At 38.7% G+C, this 16501-nt stretch overlaps 1 protein-coding gene across 3 annotated transcripts in view; it reads left to right on the top strand.

Moving 5' to 3' along the window:
• Positions 1 to 16501, top strand: part of RABEP1 (rabaptin, RAB GTPase binding effector protein 1) — a 76611-nt gene that overhangs the window by 34733 nt on the left and 25377 nt on the right. For 2 of the 3 annotated variants that reach the window (XM_034752741.1, XM_034752739.1), the window contains 5 exons: positions 5905 to 6024; positions 6739 to 6795; positions 10874 to 11009; positions 11836 to 12014; positions 13009 to 13134. In XM_034752741.1, coding sequence (XP_034608632.1) covers positions 5905 to 6024; positions 6739 to 6795; positions 10874 to 11009; positions 11836 to 12014; positions 13009 to 13134 — 618 coding nt within the window. The remainder of the gene's footprint in view (positions 1 to 5904; positions 6025 to 6738; positions 6796 to 10873; positions 11010 to 11835; positions 12015 to 13008; positions 13135 to 16501) is intronic. The other variant, XM_034752740.1, reaches the window with a different exon arrangement.

Raw genomic sequence — 16501 nt, 5'->3', positions numbered from 1 at the left:
CCCCCCGGCTCGCGGTCCCCGGCCCGGCACCGCGCCCCCGGCCTGGCACCGCGACCCCGGCCCAGCACCGCGCGCCCGGCCCGGCTCGGCACCATGCCCCCGGCCCCGGCCAAAGAGGCCCCGTCCGAGCCCTCCCGATTTTCCCGGACATGCCCGGCTTTTGGGGATTTCCCCCCGGACGGGGATTTGAGCCCCCAAAAGCCGGACATGTCCAGGAAAATCCGGACGTATGGTAACCCTACACTGGAGTGCTTGGCTGGCTCTGTGAGCAGAGTGCACTTTCCTTCACAGCCTGGTTTGGGTGGGGTTGTCTTGGCCCCCTTCCTGAGCAGGATAGGAGTCAGGCATAATGGAAAAGAAAGGGCTCAGGATCTCCCCCATCTGCATGACAGGAGTGAAGCCATAGTGCAGTGTGCTAGATGGAAGATCACTTCTGAGCCCTTATAGCTCACACCAGCAACCACATCTCTGACTGCAGAGCTCAGCCACTGCTGCCTCCTCCCAAAGTGCAGTAAAGGGTCTTTGCTGCCACCTCTAATGGTCCCCCACTCCTGGTGATTCTTTCTCATATCCCAGGCTGAGAACTTTGGGGAAAATGCAGACCTATCTGGTCCATGTGGTTCCCATGCAATAAAAAAGGGTAGAGTTTCTAGGCAGGGGCAGCAAGTTTGTATAATTTTTAGTGGTGCCCAGAATGATCCAAGTCATGTCGTCCCCCCCCCCCCCCCCCCCCCCCCCCGGCCTGTCCCCTCCACATATTGGTGCACATAACAAAATTACTGGGGTGGGGCTGAGGGGTTTGGAGTGTGTGTGTGGGGGGGTGAGGGCTGGGGATAAGGGGTTTGGGGTGTGGGAGGGGCTCAGGACTAGGGCAGAGGGCTTGGGGGTGTGGGCTCTGGGGTGGGGTGGGGCTAGGGATGAGGAGCTTGGGGTGCAGGCAGGCTGCCCCGGGGCTGGGGCCAGAGAGGAGAACTCCCCAGTCCCCCCCCCCCCCCCGCTCTCTTCTCCCCCTCGCCCTCCGGTCACTGTCACTGCATGTGCTCCTAGGGGCTGGGCCCCTCTCAGGTCCAGGAAGCCCCCTTGCCTCCCCTTTTGGATATCCATATTTAAAGGATAATCCTGCTTCCCACATTCAGAGCACACTGCTAAGAAAATCCTCTTGTAATGGTTCTGAGGACTTTAGCACAAAGAAGAATGGGAAAAATCTGTGCTTACCTGAAAACTTTCCTTACTATAAGTAATAAGATCCACAGATCCAGCTCACTTTGGAGATAAACAGTCATCCAGAATAGAGATGGAAATTGACATCCAAGGAGTAGCAGTTACCATGCTTTGCAGTAGAGGAAGCTGTTTTCTTCCCCACCCCTTCAAAGTATAGTTCACAAAATCTGTAATTTAGAAACATAAATATGAGTGATCTTGGCTGTGGAAGTTCTCAGCTGGAGGGAATTTCAGAGAGCGGGGCATTCCCCTGCTGCCAGTACCTGACAGGTCTTATTCTGCCCCCAGCTGCAAATATGTTTAAGTGCCAATTGTAATGGATCTGAGGACCTTATTACTCCAAAGGAAATTTTCAGGCAAGCACAGATAAATTTTTTCCTATTCCCTTCTGTTTGTGTGAGGTCTTTCAGACTTTTTTCCCTTTTTAAAAAAAAGTAGCTGATATCTGATGGAAAACTTTTTTGGGAGGGGGGAAAAAGTATTAGAAATAATTCAGACTGTGTCAGAAATTTGGAAGGGTTCATTCATTTTCTTCTCTTAAATAGATTTGCATAAAAAGCCTGGGGTGAATTTTTGGGACCATTTAAGTGAGTGGGAGATTTCACTACAAGATCTTTTTTTCCTAAGATTATCATCTCACATCGCTTATTCACCATCTGAAGATCAGTTGGTGTGATTCAAACTCAGCATTTTGCGAATAAATTGAACCGATGTGGCAAAGAATGTGAAGAGAAGACATTTTTCAGTTGCTTATATACCAGTGCTAAGAGTCTGAGTAACAAGTACGGGAATTCAAAAATTATCATTAAGAAATTTGATGTAATTGACATTACTGAAACCTGCTGGGATAACTTGCATGATTAGAACGTTAAAAGAGGAAGTTACTCACCTTATGTAGTAACGAGGGTTCTTCGAGATGTGTGTCACTTTGGGTGCTCCACTTCAGGTGTCGGTGTGTCCTTGCACTGCAATTCGGAGATTTTCAGTAGCAGTGCTCGATTGGGGTCACTTGTTATAATGTTGGTAGGAAGGATAGAGTGGGTAAAAAGAGATTGTGAGAGCTTGGTACTCTACATTAAAGACACCGTTACCTGTTTTAGAGTCATTAATAACTCAGAACCATAGGATTTTGAATGCATGGGGATCAGTGTTCTAACTAATAAAACCCAGTAGGGGATACTGGTGGGGATCTGCTACAGACTACCGAATCAAACTGGAGGACAAGATGAGTTACTCCTTCAGAATTTGTCTCTAATGTGTGGAAAGAAAAATTTGTGGTGGTATGTGGGACTTCAGTTTTGAAGGTATGCTTGAGGTCTCATACAGTTAGAGTTTCTAAAAAGTATACATTTTCTAACACAAACATATTGCACCAACATGAGGTAACTCTAGTTTGGACCTCATTATGACAGATAAAGATGAATCCATCACTGGACTGTAAATTCATGGTTGCCTAGGGACCAGTGATCATGACCTGGTTTATATTCAGTGTGACCATTCCAACCAAGTTCACTGGTATTAATTATATTCCATCCTTAAATTTTCTTTTTTTATTAATTGAATCCCCATATCAGCTTTGCCATTATTTTACATTAAGTGTAAAATCAGTACTAGGCCCAATGTTTCATCAATGATCTGGAAGTCAGTGTAAAATCACTGCTGATAAAATAAATAAAGATAAAGATTGGTGGAATGATAATGATGAGGATAGAACAGTCATACAGAACAACATGGATCACTTGGTAAACTGGACCCATTCAAATAAAATGCATTTATACAGCCCATGCAAAGTTCTTCATAAGGAACAAGGAATGTAGTCCTTACCTAGAGAGAATGGTGGACTGTATACTGGAAAGCAGTGACTCTGGAAAGCAATTGGGTGTCATAGCAACTGAACATGGGATCCCAGTGCAATGCTGTGGCATATACCTATGTATATGGCATTGATGAGACCAATATTGGAATACTGCATCCAGTTCTGGTATCAACATTTTTTAAAAGATGATCAAAAAGTTGAGAAGGTGCAGAAAACCCACAAAAATGTTCAAGGGCTGGGAAAAATGCCTGGTAGTGGGAGACTTAAAGAGCTCAGTCTGTTTAGCTTATCAAAATGAAGATCGAGTGGTGGCTTGATTACTCTTTTGTAAAAATACTCTTTTGGGGAGAAAATACGAGGTACTAATGGGTTCTTCAGTCTAACGGAGAAAAGTATAATAAAAACCAGTGGTTGGAAGCTGAAGTGAAATTCACGTTAGAAATTAGTCCCAAATTTTTAACAAACTGCCAAGGGAAGTGGTGGCTTTTCCATGTCTCCATGTCCTCAAATCAAGATTGAATACCTTTCTGGAAGATATGCTCTAGCCAAGAACAAGTTATTCGGCTCAATACAGAGATAGCTGGGTGAAATTTAATGACCTGTTTTGTACGGCAGGTCAAACTAGATGATTTAATGGTCCCTTCTGGCCTTAAACTCTATGAAGTTATACCTGCATGAGCCTTGCAGAGCATTCTTTCTCGTGGTGTCTAATAAATACTGAAGAACAGAATGCACTCCCTGAAAGCAAACTTCTCCCACAGGCTAGGTACTGTATTTTTAATAAGAATTGAGTAGGACCTTCAGCCTTCTCTAGGACACCCAGGATTAGGCTTTGCCTCAGTTTATAGTAGTTGCAGATGTGGAAAGGAGACCAATGACCAAGCAAGTTAGACAATCCTGGAATGCACAGTTCAGTATTACAGTGTTGAAGTGACCTTTATATGTATCTTACGCACACTTTAATTCTGAGCCTAAATGCTTATTTCTAACCACAGAGAAGGGAAAAACTGTAGCAAAATCAATCCCATTGAAATTTACATATCACTTTCTATCTTTCCACTTGATTGCTGCTGAACAGTCCAGTTTTGCCTTCGCTGACCTCCCTTGCTCTTTCACTGAACTCACCAGGTACAGCAGTAGAGATTAAAATGGTCCTTTACTTTGTGTTCAGGACTCAGCCATGAGAAATTAAAACTTGCAATGAAAGGCTGTTGGAGATGCTAGTAGTAGTTGGAAAAGAGATTGTTAGAGAAGTTATTAAAGTCCTGAAAAAATTTAGATTGTCTCTTAATATAGGCTGTAGTGAGCAGCTGTGGGGGTTTCAGATCCACTGAACAGTACAATTGAGAGAAATCTTCAGCAAAGCAGCTTTGGAGTTTCAACTCCTGCTCCTGGTGTTTGAAGAACTTAATTGCTAGGCTGCCTGTTGTGTGCCAGTGAGGCATATCTACTACACATTGCCAGTTCCTCCTTGTAGGCAGTGAACTTACTATGCTTTGTGGAGGTGGTTTCTCATTCTTACAGATTTGTTTGTTTAGACAGGCAGAAATGGCAGTGGCAAGGTGCATTAGAAATGAGCGAAGCATGAAGAAATTGGCATCTTCTTTCAAAAGAGAACATGCCAAAACATATTTTAAAACAATTAGGATATTTCATTAGCTATCTTCATAATTGGAAGTTGTGTTCAAAACAAGTGTTTGTCGGCAGATTGACCAGAAAACAGGAATTTGGTCAGTGCTAGTGCTGCCTTGGCTGGTAACATCTACTGCTACATGAAATGTTCTCTTTGAAGCTTTTCTTTTGAATTGCAGTTCTTGTTTATCCTTATGCCAACCTCCTCCAACAGAAGCTAGAGGAAAAAAATGAGGTTCCAATCCATAAACAGAAACCAAAAATAAATGGTGCATCTAGATTTTTTTCCAGCTTAAACAATAGCTCTATATTGTTACTTATGAATTTTTGAGTCTGAAGAATTCCATTGAATAATTGCTGCTGATTCTGCTGGAGCAGTCACTTTTTGTAACTTGGAAAGGCTCCAGTACACACTTGAAAAAATGTCAGATGTCAGGATATCAAGGCCAGCTTCCAACCTACATACTTCTGAATTTGAGTACTTACTGCATTGTCCTATTTTAATTCTTACTATTTTTTTACCTGGCTCTCTTTTTCCTCCTCTTCCTGCTTTCTCATAGGAGTCTTTTCATTCTCTCATCCAATTTTTTAATTTTTTCAGCACTAACTGAAAAAAAGCCATATTTTTGACAGCTTTGTTTATCCGATTTTGAAATACATAGTATGGTAACACTGAAAATTGCTTGATGCTTTATCAATAATTCTTTAAATCTAAAAGTAGCCTTCCAAAGCCCATGAAACAGTTATACAGTATTACTGTATGTTACCTGTGCCTTTTGAACCTCCAGAGTCAGTAAGCCAATAGTCAGTAACTAACTTTGTGTTGCAATTGCATGATCTTTGTCCCTTTCTCTCTGTATTCTACCTAGCATCTTCTTGGTGAAAAGGCTACGCTTTTTAAATACAGAATAACTCTATGTACATGTTTTAAAACTCATGATCGTTCTAGTTAGGAAGGGGAAAGTGTACTAGCTTTCTCCTGTAAAAGCAGACACATGTACATCCATGGATGAATTTGGCCAATTACATTGCTTTCAACGAATGGGACGAATTTTATTTTATCCTAGAGAACACTTGGGACTAGCTAAATATATAAGTAATATAACAAATATTATAAGCAAAAGTGTGGTTTGATTTTTGGCATATCGATTTTGTTCATTTCTCTTGCGGAAGACGACTTTTTGTTTTTATTGCAAAGTAATATGTTACATTAACACATTACCAACTGATTTCAGGCCCAAGAGGATGCTGAGAAACTTCGTTCAGTTGTGATGCCTATGGAGAAAGAGATCGCAGTTTTAAAGGAAAAACTAACAGAAGCTGAAGAAAAGATAAAAGAACAGGAGGCTTCAAAGGTAAGGTGAAATTCTAATTATTTTAATCTATATCTGCAGAGAGAATGTGCATCTTGCATTATGGCAATTTTATTGATACAAACAACTGATTGCAAACTTTGCATCAGATACACAAATAAAGATGTAATGTGAAGTGGGAAATGAACAATTTAAGTGTCTGCCCTTGTCTTGCAAATAAAACTATACTATTTATCTAGACTATACATATTAAGCTGTGTTTCTATTTTGAGGATCTGGTAGCGTGTAAAAATTATTCATGCTTAAAGCTGAGCTCATGTAGTTTAGGTGATCAGAAATATCAGTAATAAAGCTCCATATGGGTAGATATAGTCTGTCCTTTCAAGCAATTAGGTGTCACTACATTATAGGCCATTTAAAGCCACAAAGGACGTTTTGTAATCAGCAGTGTTTTTAATCTTCTAGAACTGGGGCTTCTCCTCCAGAGGTTGCTAGATTCACTTTCTTAGAATTTTGTTACATCTTACATTGATCTCTTAGCAGCAACTTCTAGCATTTTTTCTATAAAGCTTTACGTATCCAAAATTTTTGCTCCATCCATTAGGCTAGAAGACATGTTTAACCCAATTTTCTAAAAAAAAATCAGCCAAAGGGAATAAAGAAACAAGCACTATATTGCCACAGATTAGCTGCGTTTTGTCTACTGTTTATGGGGAGGGGAAGGTGGCAATTGAAGCATCTGTTTTTCCATCTTAGAAATCAAATATACTGAAATTCCCAAAAGATCCAGAGTATTCAGGAGCTACAAGAAAGGTAAGTAAAGTATTAGCCTGCCTTGCAAACTTACAGTATACATCCATTTCAAAGGCTAATGGATGTCCCTCACATACAGAACAATATACATCTTTTTTTTTTTTTTTTTTTTTTTCTTGAAGAGGGGGAAGAAGCACACCAGTCTGACTGGCAGACCATACTCATCAGTGATTTGAGTTTCTCTTCCTCATGTTCCTTGCGGATTCTTTCCAGTTTACAGGCTTCTCATCCAGAAGATTATTTTTGTTTTTTGAATAGCCCAGATTTTGTCTGGGAATAAGATTCTGCTTTTTCCCCTTAGTGCCTCACTCTTGATTTGCATTGTTAGACTGAAGTCAGGGAAAACGTGAATCCATTCCTCTCCCTCTTATAAATTCTTGTTTTCCAAAGTTGTCAGGACTTTCTTCATAAAGATTATGATGATAGCATCTGGAATTATTCTTTTCATCCTGTTCTTTTACAAGTATTCAGTAGCTTCTGTCTAAACATAATTGATCATCTACATTATTCAGGATGAGCAATTTTGGTAGCAACTTCATCAATGTTACAGGAATCGGTCTCTCTCCTAGTGGGATACCCACAAAATAGGTACACGAGCCTGAATTTTGTAAAACTTGTAACTGTTTTTTTTTTAATGATGGGTTTCATTTTATAAAGTATTTCCCACCAAAAGAGGTGATAGTTGACACCATTAATGCTGACTTAGATCTTTAATGCTGTTGTTCAACTCCAACATTTTGTCCATTTAAAGTTCACGTATTGGATGTTTCAGTCATCCTTCTTGCACCATCAGGAAGGATTGCAGTTTGTCTTGCATAGCAAGTAAGTCCTTGCCAGACATACTTCTCTGACTCTTTGATCCCTTGCCTCCACTTACTTGCCTCACAAATATGTTGAAGTTTTAGTTTTAATTTCATCAATTTCTATTGTTCATAAGGTGCAAAGTATTATTTAGGCGCTAGGTTGGCCTGAGCCTTGCCAGATGGTATATAACGAGTGATCGTTTGGTTTTGGTTTTTTGGCCTGTTGAAGTCCCTCAAATCTATCTGGGAGCTCACACAACTGTTTTCCCAAATTTGTATGCTTTTCAGGCAGGAGTCAATCAGTGAGAGCAGTCTCTGTCTCCTGCTTTTCCACCCCTCCCCATGTCAATCTTCCAGGAGTTCTATTTCCCACCCCATAGATTGAGTAACCCTTACCAAAGTCCGTGGGAATTATTTGCATCCTAGTGTGCGAAAATGTGGCCCCAACATTTATGGTATGTTGCAGCAGGAAGGTGATCTTGGAACTGTACTTCTGGGCATCTGTCATGACTTCCATGTCATGTCATGGTGTTACATCTAAAGTTGTGGACGATCAGGGTAAACTCCTGGGAACCCCTCCAGAGTTGTCTGGTAGTTTTGATTTCATGTTGTTGTGTTAGGATGCTATAGTTTTCATAAGAAATCAAAGACTTATGACTGCTTAGTTCATTGTCTGCCATTCTTAGGTACTTTTTACATATGGTCCCACCCTTGGTATCTGCTTGCCTCACAAATCCTGACGAATTTAAACTACAGTTGTAATAATTTATTATTTTAATGGAGTATATGTCATGGTACTAAGCAAACTGTATATCAGACCTGGAACCTTGCTTAACACTGTTTAATATTAAACAGTGACTGGGTTATATTAACACCTTTGACCCATATATTCCACCTATATTAATACAACACGTTTTGTGAGTTAGGGAAGTACAAATTTTTCCCTATTTTGTAGGCTGTGGGGGGGGATATGGAGGCACAGACTAAGTGACCACAAGACCCTTCTCGTATGCCACAGCAGAGAACATAAGAACAACCACACTGAGTCAGACCAAAGGTCTATCTAGCCCAGTATCCTGTATTCCAACAGTGGCCAATGCCAGGTGCCCCAGAGGGAATGAACAGAACAGGTAATCATCAAGTGATCCATCCCCTGTCGCCCATTCCCAGCTTCTGGCAAACAGAGGGTAGGGGCATCATCCCTGCCCATCCTGGCTAATAACCACTGATGGACCTATCCTCCATGAATTTATCAAGTTCTTTTTTGAACCCTGTTATAGTCTTGGCCTTCACAACATCCTCTGGCAAGGAGTTCCACAGGTTGACGCTGTGTTGTGTGGAAAAAATATTTCCTTTTGTTTGTTTTAAATCTTCTGCCTATTAATTTTATTTGGTGACCCTAGTTCTTGTGTTATGAGGAGTAAATAACACTTCCTTATTTATACTTTCTCCACACCAGTTGTGATTTTATAGACCTCTATCCTATCCTCCCTTAGTCATTTCTTTTCCAAGCTGAAAAGTCCCAGTCTTATTAATCACTCCTCATATGGAAGACGTTCCATACCCCTAATAATTTTTGTTGCCCTTTTCTGAACCTTTTCCAATTCCAATATATCTTTTTTGAGATGGGACGACCACATCTGCACTCAGTATTCAAGATGTGGGTGGTACCATGGATTTATATAGAGGCAATATGATAGTTTCTGTCTTATTATCTATCCCTATCTTAATGATTCCCAACATTCTGTTCACTTTTATGACTGCTGCTGCACATTGAGTGGATGTTTTCAGTGAACTCTCCACAATGACTCCAAGATCTTTCTAGAGTGGTAACAGCTAATTTACACCCCCTCATTTTATACGTATAGTTGGGATTATGTTTTCCAATGTGCATTACTTTGCATTTATCAACATTGAATTTCATCTGTCATTTTGTTGCCCAGTCACCCAGTTTTGTGAGATCCTTTTGTAGTTCTTCACAGTCTTCTTGGGACTTAACTATCTTGAGTAGTTTTGTATCATCTGCAAATTTTGCCATTCACTATTTACCCCTTTTTCCAGATCATTTATGAATATGTTGAATAGGACTGGGCCCCCAGTATAGACCCCTGGGGGACACCACTATTTACTGCTTTCCATTTATTCCTACCCTTGCGTGTTTCCTATCTTTTAACCAGTTACCAATCCAAGAGAGGACCTTCCCTCTTATCCCATGACAGCTTACTTTTGCTTAAGAGCTTTTTGTGAGGGACCTTCTCAAAGGCTTTCTGAAACTCTAAGTACGCTATATCCACTGACCCCCCTTGTCCACATGCTTGTTGACCCCCTCAAAGAATTCTAGTAGATTGGTGAGACATGATTTCCCTTTACAAAAACCATGTTGACTCTTCCCCAACAAATTATGTTCATCTATCTGTGTGTCTGACAGTTTTATTCTTTACTAGAGACTCTTGTAGCCATTATTATTTTTATTTCAAAATACGTTTGGAGAACTTGTCCCCTTTTGAATTTCAGCTGTACTGCTGCAGCTATGGACAGTGTGTGGCTTTGGGACCGGATGTAAACGGCAAGATCATGAAAGGTGGCCACCAGCTGTCCTTTCTGTGTAACTGTAGGATTTTGCCATTGTACTCAATTTCTATTGTCTAGATGTAGCAAAGAAGTACAAGCTTTATAATATGGCTGCATATATTTCTTATTATAGCATTTATATATACTTATATGCACATGTAGCCTTCCGGCTGTTGGCACGCTACTAATATGCCCTTAGCATTATGAATGTAAATGCAGCATAAGATGTTCCTGATCAGTAATATGTTCCTACTCCTGGCTGCCAAAACAGTGTTACTGGAAAGCATTTAAACTGTTAATGATCTGCTTGCATTTGCTATTTAAAGATAAATTAACTGTCTGGGGATGTCAAAATACAAGGACTCAATACATGATTTTAGTAGGGATACTCTGGAGTCACTGGAGTCAGCATGAAAATACTCAAAGTTGCCATCATGGTTCAGTGCTACCTGCCAAATCTCTAACTATATACTTATGTACTCTGAACATAAATGAGGAACTAATTTACATAATGATCTAAATATGTATTGTCCTTGCACAATAGATCGTCAGTTATTTGTTGTTCCTATAAATAAAGTTGAGCTCATCAACTACACATAATCACAACAGTCAATACAGTAATATATAACAAAAATGAAATCTCTATAATTGTAACCCTAAATTGTTATGCCCTCTCTCCCCCCCGCTTCACTTACCTTCCTCAGGTTAAAGAACTGAACCATTACCTGGAAGCTGAGAAGTCATGTAGGACAGATTTAGAGATGTATGTGGCTGTTCTGAATACTCAGAAATCAGTCTTGCAAGAAGATGCTGAGAAATTACGGAAAGAACTTCATGAAGGTAACTACATAACAGCAGTCAGTCTGACTTTTGCCTACGCTAAAGATTTGGAAGACAATGTAGACAAAGCTTTTTCTCTTGGTTTCTTATCTTGGCTTACTGACCAAATATTTTAAACACTAAGGCACTTGAAGTTTCTACCCAACAAATGATTCTAGTACTGTTCCATATATTTGCAGAGGGTGTCCACTTATTTTCACCAAAGAACTTGTCGAACTTGTACTAGGCTCTGATGGTATCACAGCCTTTGCTCTCATTGTTATCCTGATTTTTCTGGTATCCCTGGGTAGAATTATTAGTAACAGTAATATGTGTTTCTAGTAACACAGTATGCCAAGGATTGTTGAAACACAAAAGGGCATGATCCCAACTCTAATCAGCATACACTCTTATGTCAGTTTTATGAATAATGGGAAAGGAGGATGTATGCCTACGTGCACATTTGTGCTCATGTGCAACTGCAAATACCATGTAATACCACTAAAAAGGAGTATGAAGAGGCAAATTTTCCTTTGAAATAAATGAACTCCTGAGACAGATTGCATTAGTAATTTTGCTTATGATAAATTCCTATCATTCTTCAGCTTCTGGGCATTGAAATAATGTGTCCTAGTTAAGAATATTATTGTTAGTAACTCATGCCTCTAACCCTATCAACTCTTGGGACTTTAGAAAGCCTAATATGTTTCAATTATTAAACTCAGATTAATTTATTTTCTGCAAAGAGTCCTAACAGTTACTTTAATTCCCAAGACTGTCTGGAGAAAAGTAAAATGGTCAACCATTACAATCCAATTAAGAATAACACTTTTTGCTTCCTGAATAGTCTGCCATCTGTTAGACCAAGAGCGACAGCAGCATAACCAATTGAAACATACCTGGCAGAGGGCCAATGACCAGTTCTTGGAGTCTCAGCGTTTGTTGATGAGGGACATGCAACGTATGGAAATCGTTCTGACCTCTGAACAGCTCCGACAAGTTGAAGAACTGAAAAAGAAGGATCAGGTTTCTTGTGTCTTCACTTTATTTATAGTGTGACATTGTTGAGTTAATACGATATAATAGTTATTAAATGTACAATCTGTGGACAGGAGAACACATGATTTTGGCTCTTAATTTAGGCTATACTTTGTAAAATGTATTAGTTACATCTTCTAAGAAATTATTAAAAGGTTCTGTCTAAGTTTCTGAAAAACTGATAGATAAATACTGGCTTACCAGTATACGGGTATAGTTGTGTGGCAATGCTGCCAAGTTCATTACATGGAAATGTAAGAGTGGCTTGAGATTAAGCTCGGAAGTCACCTCCAGTATCCAAGGCCTGGGTCAAGGAAATTGGAATGGCAGGTTTTGACTGCCTTGTATTTTTTCTAAACAGTGATTGGCCCCTGAATAAATTAAAAGGACTTTGTTGCAAGTGCTACTAGAAAGAAAGGTTAAATTTTCTTATGCTGAGGATTTTGTGTGTGCTTCAAGATCACAATTTAAAAAAAAAATAAAAATTCCTTGATGTTTGTCATCTTGTATGGTTTCTTTGCATTTTTCAGTGTGCCTAAGGAGGTTAATTTAATCTCGTTTTGTTCTGATTTACATGCTTTTGTTAATGGAGTTGGGACCATTCAGTGTGTACAGGCATGTTGCTAGCAAGTTCCATAGGATAACCAGCTTAAGCAGTTTTGGGTTTTTACCTGTTTCATGGTACTTGACATAAGAAGGGAAGTAAATAAGAAATTCCTTTTGGAACAAAGCTCACTGTGGATCCATGAATCTGCCACCAGTAGTGAGAGAGGTATATGGTGCCACACTGAGCTAAAGTAGAAGCTTTCTCTTGTAAAAGTGATATTTGTTTTTCTCCCATCAGCGTCCCTCCCAGTTACCTTCCCTCTGCAGTTTGATTTATTAGGGGAGTTCATGTGATGACCACCAAGTTCAAATTCCTGTGGAATAAGCCAGAAATGAATCCTGTTTAAATGCTTTTTTGTTTACAACTTGCTTCTAGGAAGACGATGAACAGCAGCGACTTAGCAAAGGGAAGAAACAGAAACAACAAGATCCAGATGATGAAACAAAAGTAGTATGCTCTCTAACGCATGAAGAATCCCTTACGCAGTTCCTTAATGAAGAGGTAAACAAATGAGTAGTTCAAAACAACTTTGTACAGTATGCATTTCCCAAGGTGTTCAGTAAGCACTCTTGATAAGTATGTATTTGTTTATCCTCTGCTGGCTATAATTCCTACTAAATGGTGACTATTTTTGAATAGCATTTGTTTGAATAAATACTGAACTACGACTCTTCCAATGGATAAGCTTTTTAGAATTATAACTTTTTGTATTTTCAGTATAACAGAACTGTATTACATTATTAAAATTAGAAAGTGTGCATCAGAACCTGTACTTCTGACCATCCTCTGTCTAAGGCCTTCTGCATTAAAAACCAGCAAAATTATGACACATGAGATTTTCCTCTCTCTGTCATGCTAACTGGTACCTGGTGAATTTCATGCTAATTTTGTATCAATCAAATTAGTCTTTGGCCATAAACTAATAATTGAGACAGATCTTCAGCTGGTGTAAAATGTCATGGCTCCATTAACTTCAGTTGAGCTACAACAATTTTCCCAAGTTGAGGATCTGTTCCCATGTTTTTAGCAGCCAAAGGGAAGCTGCTCTATTCAATCCAGAAGCTAGGACTCTGCACTGAAGTTTCGTTGCGTCGTCTTGAGCTGGGTATCCCAGTATTAAGTAGCCCGTTAGAACTGCCAAAGAAGAGAGATACCATTGACAACAATCCGTTTTTTTTTTTGGTATATACTGTGTAAATTATACTATTACTGTGCATTTTGTGAAGCGTGAAATAATATTTGAAATTGCCTCAATTGTTCATTTGTGAAAAGCAAGTAAAATTGAATACGCAACTTGAAATTTAGAAACAGTATAAAACTTGGCTAGTTGAAATGCATTTTTTCTTTAAGCGTTTCTTTAGTCTCTCTGATTCCCTGACCATTCATTTTTTGGATGTGCAGCTTAGTAAGGATACATTTTTGCTTAAAAAAACCCTTTGTTCCATGCTGTAAAAGCTTATATGCAATCCCAGAAAAATAGATTTGGGACTGTGCATGGCCTTGCACATCTTTGAGAGAACATAGGCCTGAGAATTTTGAGAGAGAGAGAGTTTAATATACCTTTACAGTGTTTAACAATGATTTGATAACCATATACAAAATGTAAAATACACATCCCAAACTAGTCTAAAATACAGACAGACGTTCCAGACCTTTCTGCCATGCAAAACACCCGGGACTATCATAATGAAGTCACAGTCATCTTTCTTTTTTAAATTGTCAGTAGTATTTGATAATTTGCACTTTTTCCATCACAGAAGTATTGCTATTCACCAGCAGTTCAGTAGCCCTTTTTGCTGTTAACAAACTTGTTTTTAAAATAATTAAAAATAAACATATATAAAAATGTAATTTAAAGAATTGACTTTAAACTACAAAATTATCAAATTCACTTTGCCTTAAACCAAATTGTTATGAATAAACACTGCAGTGCACACATGGTTTGGGATCATTACTGTTCTCCGATTACTTGCAAGGCCTCGATTTGATGTGATGAGTTAAGCATAAAAAAATTTAAATTTGAATTTCCTTGTCTTGGTCTATCTAAAATTGAGTGCAGGTCCTTAATCTACTTTCCCCCTTGTGTGCTGGCTTGAATGCATTTCTCTATTGGATGCTACAAGGCGTGGGTTCTAGAAGACTGTTTAGTAAGAGAAAGTGATTTTTTTTTTCAGTTTCTTCAAATGGTGTAATGATGCCTTGGAATTGGTTGAGAAATCAACTATAACCTAATCATTGAGATTTAGCTTTATCCCACATCTTCCAATAAGAGTGCTAGCTTTCACAGTCTTTGTTTTATAAACTGTACAGCAGGCCATTAGCATTTGTGTGCCCCAATTAAAGAATCTGGGAACCAGTGAAAAGAACATTTGTCTATGAACACTTTACTTTAATTTAATTCCCTGGGACACAATATTTGCTACTGCCTTTTTTTTTTCTTTAAACAGCTGCATTTATTTAGCATTAGCAGTCATGCCTGCTGGAATATCTTAAATATTTTATGTTCTGAGTAGAGAGTATGGCTTGCTTGGATACATACAGAAAGTAATGACTCCTACAAATCAGTCATGTCATTCACACAATTTGATATACTTCAGCTGTAAGCTCTCTTCTGTAGAACATTTAATAGGCTTTACAAGTCATGGATCATTTGCTTGTGTGCACAAACTGTAGCATCCGCCTAGTTACCTTCTCTGTATCTTTTTAAAATGACATGTAACCTACACAGAATTCCACCTCTTGGTTACAGCGTAAACTCTTTAGGCCTGCTTTTTAGGCATATCCATTTTAAGCATGTGTTGTGTTGCATTTCCTACAAAATGTAACGTAAAAAAGGAAGCTGCTATTTTTCAGGAAGTCTTAGACAAGCTTTAAATAATGAATCAATACATGCAAAAAAAGCCAGCATTCGACTTTTTTTTTTTAAATGTGTGAAATGTAAATTCTATCGAAGGTTTTCTCTGTTGCAAGGGTCCTTGCAGGAAAAAAAACTAAACAATGTTATTAGTCAGATTAAAGTGTTTTAGCTTTACTCTCTTGGATGATTATTCAAAATGGAATTTTTAAAAACATTTAAAAAGAAAGATATTCGTCAACATCGATCAGTTAAAAAAAAAAAAAAACTGTCAGAAGTTCTCCAAAAACTTGCATATAGGGATGCAGTTTACTGTCAAACAGACTTTTCTCTTGATCAGAATTTGAGCCTTATCCAGAAGAATCTTAGAGATTCTTTGTTTTAAAAATACGTACCATTGTTGCATTATGACTTTAAGAATACTACTGATTAATTTTGTGTTTAAAAATGTGGTAATAAAATGCTTTCCTCTAATAGTTGTAATAACATTAAGGTAATTTACATCCTGACCATTCCTGCCTAGTTTTATGTTAACAGCATGAGCAGAATACTTCAAGTCTAACACATGGACTTGAGTCTCTACAACATAATTCATGCTATGGCATATTTTGTTCCATAATAGTAGTGCCTACCATGCCCATTTTATTTAAGAAGCTGTTTAGTTTCCATCAATAACTTCATTTCAGAATTGCATTAGAGCGAAAGCTTGCATGTTACAAATTCTGTTCAGATACAGATTTTTTTAATCAGAATTTGAATTAAATGACAGTGGTTAGTTCTACTTATTTACACAGTGCCTTCTATTCAGTTCTTCAAAATAGGAAAGAATAAGAGTCACGCCATGGACTGAAAAATTACTGCTCTGTATCTGCACACATGTACCTTTGCCTTAAGGGTTACTGAATAAAAACCCAATTTAGATAGATACAATTTATACTGAACCCTGAATACTACCAAAAGTCAGCCTTTTACAGACTGTTGGAAGGAACAAGTTCCTCCATTTAGACAGCCCAC

The sequence above is a fragment of the Trachemys scripta genome, chromosome 18, assembly GCF_013100865.1.
Source record: "Trachemys scripta elegans isolate TJP31775 chromosome 18, CAS_Tse_1.0, whole genome shotgun sequence".
In the NCBI taxonomy this organism is placed as follows: Eukaryota; Metazoa; Chordata; order Testudines; family Emydidae; genus Trachemys; species Trachemys scripta.
Note: the sequence above shows the minus strand (reverse complement) of the source record. Positions and strands in the feature narration are given on the sequence as shown.